Below are 4,907 nucleotides of genomic sequence, written 5' to 3' on the forward strand. Positions count from 1 at the left end.
GGGGGGGAGGGTGGAAGAGCCCTTTGATGTTGAGGGCTCTGTGTCCATGCAGCTCACCAGGGGAGACAGAGGGGGAGGTGTTTGGGAGGTGGTGTGTGGAGGAGACAGATGAGGGATATGAACTAAACCTATTGAAGAAAGAGTTTAGCTCGTTGGCCCTCTCCAGGGAGCCCACTGGTTGTCTCCCTCCAACCTTGAAGCCAGTAATCTGCTTCATCCCCCGTCCACACCTCCCTCACATTGTTCTGCTGGAGTTTGGCCTCCAGCTTCCTCCTGTAGGAGTCCTTGCACTCTCTGATCTTCATCTTCAGGTCACGCTGGACTCTCCTTAGCTCATCCCTGTCCCAAGACCTGAAAGCTGCTTTCTTCTTATTAAGAAGAGCTTTCAGGTCACTGGTGATCCATGGCTTGTTGTTGGGGCAGCAACGTACAGTCCGGGATGGTATGAGGGTTTGTTTACAGAATTTTATGTATTCTGTGATGCAGTCCGTCATGCTGTTGATGTCCTCCCCATGTGGTCCACACAGCACATCCCAATCCGTCGACTCAAATCAGTCCTGCAGGGCGTCATTAGCCTCCTGAGACCTCCTCACAGTCCTTATAAGTGGTGATGTGTACATTTTGCTTACTTTCAGAATTTGATTTCAAAGTAGAAAAAGTATATACTTATTATACATTAATGCAAATCTTAACAACTTGAATATAATTGTGTGAATAGATGATAAAAATACAGTTAGGCCAAGTCAGACTGGGCCTTTTTGTGCGAAGGGCTTTAAAGAGACAGTCGCTAAAACGGAGCGTTTCAGACAGAGGGTAAAAACAAATAATGTGTTTTTTGGAAAAATAAAGCATGTAAACATGTTCTCGTGGAAACCTCTCGTAGAAACACCTTTCTGGTATTGGACCTTCATGATACACTTGATAATATAACGGTAATAACTTCTGAAGTCCTTCTTCACTCAAACGCTTTATCATTATATAAAACCTGTAAGCAAGAACTCTAAGTTACAAACCTCTTTTTATACATTTACAAACATGTTAACAAGGCATCCTATAATAGAATGACATCACTGGTGATCAAACATCACATGTATCACCTGCATTAACGTGTCACCTGTGTGTGCTTTACATATCATGGCGCCATCTTGTGGTTGAAATATAAAATACAACAAGTTGTCTCCAAACTAAATAGTAACAGTTGAACTTAACATGTGAGGATTCATCTCAAGTCTCACATGTTTGTGGACTCACACATGAAGAAGCTGCTGAACGCTTTGCCCTCCTACATACAAGACACACTGACATGCTGCTGAAGAGCAGAGCTCTCATTGTTGATGAGAAGGATTTACTAGTAACCAGAGATGTGGATTCATTCTGCTCCTCATGAGGCAGTTTGGAGCTGATCTGTAATGATATTTGTCTTGAGTTCAGTGGTGAGTTAGAAAAGCTACAAACAAGTATTCCCACTAAACCCACTGACAGGAACACTCTGATGACTGCAGGCAGTTTGAATCCTAGACCACTGAAAGAAGGTCTTCCTTTAAGACAACTACACATTGTAAAATAATTGAAAGAGACTTTAATATAAAATCATTGGATCTTAAAAAAAAGAGTTCCAAACAGACGAGTTTCCTTCTCAATAGACTGATTGTTCTTACAACAAGATCAGAGTCTTTGTTCTTCTTGAAACAAGATTACTTTCTTTATCATGTAAACCTTCAATTTGTTCACATCCATCAGTATGACACATCAATTCAGACAACAGCAACATTTAGTCTTTCAAACAAATAAATGTAAATTTAATGAAACATATCTTTACAGAAAGTGGTGAGAACAAAATATCTTGGATAAAAGAAGCTCTGGTGATTTCTCTCTTTAAGACACATGCAGTGGAAGAGAAACAACAACTAACAAATACATCAATACACATTTTCAACAAACATTTAGACCTCAGAGAAGTTTACATTTTCCTGCAGAGAAATGTCAGTTCAGGTCAACAAAGATCATCATGAGCAGTGATAGCCTCCATGGTTTAACAGACACAGGAAGGAGCTCCACCTAAAGAAACTCAAACATGTACACAACAATAATGACAAGATGTCAAAGTACCGCCCTCAATGTTTGATTGACAGGTGAAAGAAATCAGGTCTCAGCAAAAATGGACACAAAATGAGTTTAACAGAAATTAATCTGCTGTTCCATGAATCACTTCTGTCTATTTTAGTTTACAGAACTCAGCAGTGTCTCCATTACACCAAAACCCAAGTCCAGCATAGAGAGGCTGAGTGAATGTGGTCTGGACTCTGTGGAGGAGAGTCATGGTTTCAGAGACGCTGTAGAAAGACAGAATACCTGCTCTGTGATCCAGGTACACTCCTACTCTGGAGGACTGAGGACCTGAGACGGGAGTTTGGATCTTGTTGTACAAAAATATAAAACTGTTTTTGTCACAATGTAACGCCCAAGATTTGTCATTTTTTCCAAAACCACATTCATTAGAGCTCCCTGTTCTGCTGATATTCTTGTATGCGACTGCTACATAAACTTCTCCTCCTCTCCACTCCACCTCCCAGTAACAACATCCAGTCAGACTCTCTCTACTCAGGACCTGAAACCATGCAGTGAATCTGTCTGGGTGACTAGAATAAGACTGTTGTTCACTCATAACTGTTGCTTTTCTGTTCCCCTCAGATAATAACAGATATCTGAATGCTGTGTTTGGATCCAGTGTGATTTCACTTGAATATCTTAAGAACTCAGCTCTGGTCTTGGGCTCTGCTTGTGAGTGTATCAGTAAAACGTTCACTTCAGTCACTGCCAGTGAGACGTTTGTCCACTTCTCTCTCAGAACGTCCTGTAGTTTATCTCTGACTTCTGACACAGCCGCCGTCACGTCCTCAAAGTAGCTCAGAGGACGGATATCGATGCCGGACGAGTCTGTAGGTTCTCTGAGTGGTGACAGTGAGGGGTAGTTGTGTAGAATCTGGTTGTGATCCTCTGTGTGTGAGAGCAGCTTCAGCTCAGCGTCTCTCCTCTTCAGCTCAGAGATCTCCTGCTCCAGCTTCTCCTGAAGCTCTTTGACTCGACTCACTTCACTTTTCTGCTGGGATCTGACCTGCTGCTTCACATCGGAGCTTCTTTTCTCCATGAGACGGATCAGCTCGGTGAAGATCTTCTCGCTGTCCTTCACCGCTTCGTCGGCAGAGCGATTGACGGCCTCCACCTCCTGCTGAAGCAGCTTCACGTCTTTCTCTCTGTCCTGGATTCTCTGCTGGATGTTTAGTCGACTCACCTCCAGCTCTCTCTGCCTCTCAGTCCTTTCTGCTGCAGCTGAGACTGTGTCGTGGCCTTTGTGTTCATCCACAGAGCAGAGGTAACAGATACACTGCTGATCAGTACGGCAGAACATCTTCATCACCTCATCGTGACGAGAGCAGATGTTCTCCTGGAGCTTCTTGGAGGGGTCCACCAGCTTGTGTTTCTCATAGGCAGGGGATTCATAATGAGGCTGGAGGTGTTTCTCACAGAAAGAGATCACACACTGCAGACAGGACTTGAGGGCTTTCCGTTTCCTCCCAGTGCAGACATCACAGGACACATCTTCAGGTCCAGCATAGCAGTGATCAGCAGGAGCAGCTTGGAGTCCAGTCTTCTTCAGCTCCTCCACTAAAACTGCTAACATGGTGTTTTTCAGCAGGAGAGGCCTCGGTGTGAAGGTCTGCCTACACTGAGGGCAGCTGTGGAGTTTCTTCACATCCTCTTTATCCCAGAAGCTTTTAATACAGTTCATGCAGTAGCTGTGTCCACAGGGAGTAGTCACCGGATCCTTCAGTAGATCCAGACAGATGGAACAAGAGAAGGCTTCCCGATCCAGCTGAACTCCTTTCTGCGCCATTTCACCTCTCAGTGACAACGACTGTCTGAGTTTCGCTTCACTAGAAGTGACTCTGCTTTGACTTCTGATCTGAACAACATGTGTTTGTTCAGTGAATGGAGCCTGTCAGCTCTATCGCTTCACCACCATGTTGGTTACACCCATCTTTAAAACTGTAGATCTGAAGGGGAGGGAACAAGGAAACACGTGGACAGAGTGGAGCCGGCTGTGTTTGAGAGCAGGAGGAAGAAGGAGGGGTTATCAAGCTGTGCTTCATTCCAGGAAGAGGAGCAGCGCTGTGAATGTGAACTTTGCTTCCTCATTTACAAGCAGAGCCTCGGTTAAAACCTGCTCCACTTTAGAAAACATTTCTCTTTTTTTATTACAAGACAAGAGACAATACATAAACATAACAACAAGAGGACGACAAGAACAGTGAGATACAAGCCAGCAAACATCATATAGTCAGTGTGTGTGTGTGTGTGTGTGTGTGTGTGTGTGTGTGTGAAGTAAAGACCATAAGAAAGTACATAAATTACAAAATAACGACAAAAACAAAGTCAGGGGCAGTATCGCCCCGACCACTGGCAGCAAACCACGACCAGGGCACCGTCAGGGAGCTCCAGAACAGGTCAGTAGGATCAGCCAGGCCGGGTCAACCGGGTTGATTATTATTTCATTCATTAATTATTATTATTATTTTTTTTTTGATTGTAATTATTGTATTGATTGTATTTTATTTCATTTATTATTATCATCATTCTTCTTTTTTTTTTAGACTGATCGGTCCAGAAAACATCTTGAAGACGTTCTAGTTTCTTCACATTTGGTCTCACAGGTGTCCAGTTGATGCAGGTGATACATGTGATGAGATGATCCTATAGGATGCCTTGTTATGAAGCTTTATACATTATAATGTGTTAAGATTGTGCTTATTAAGCATTATAGACATGACCTTCATATGATGTGTTACATAATTCATTATTAAAGTTCAAAGTTCAAAGTTAGCTTTATTGTCAACAGAGGAGTTGAA

At 43.0% G+C, this 4,907-nt stretch overlaps 1 protein-coding gene across 1 annotated transcript; it reads right to left on the reverse strand.

The window, feature by feature from the left end:
• Window positions 1-1,564: 1,564 nt before the first annotated feature.
• Window positions 1,565-4,027, reverse strand: LOC142955426 (tripartite motif-containing protein 16-like). Its single transcript, XM_076096935.1, has one exon. The coding sequence runs from the start codon at window positions 3,893-3,895 to the stop codon at window positions 2,216-2,218; it is 1,680 nt and encodes a 559-aa protein (XP_075953050.1). The 5' UTR covers window positions 3,896-4,027; the 3' UTR covers window positions 1,565-2,215.
• Window positions 4,028-4,907: the final 880 nt, after the last annotated feature.

This window comes from Anarhichas minor, unplaced genomic scaffold, assembly GCF_050575085.1.
Source record: "Anarhichas minor isolate MPS153535 unplaced genomic scaffold, ASM5057508v1 ptg000023l, whole genome shotgun sequence".
Lineage (NCBI taxonomy): Eukaryota > Metazoa > Chordata > Actinopteri > Perciformes > Anarhichadidae > Anarhichas > Anarhichas minor.

Bases quoted from the DNA above. Each gene is read 5' to 3' on its own strand.
- LOC142955426 (XM_076096935.1), bottom strand. From the start codon at position 3,895: ATGGCGCAGAAAGGAGTTCAGCTGGATCGGGAAGCCTTCTCTTGTTCC.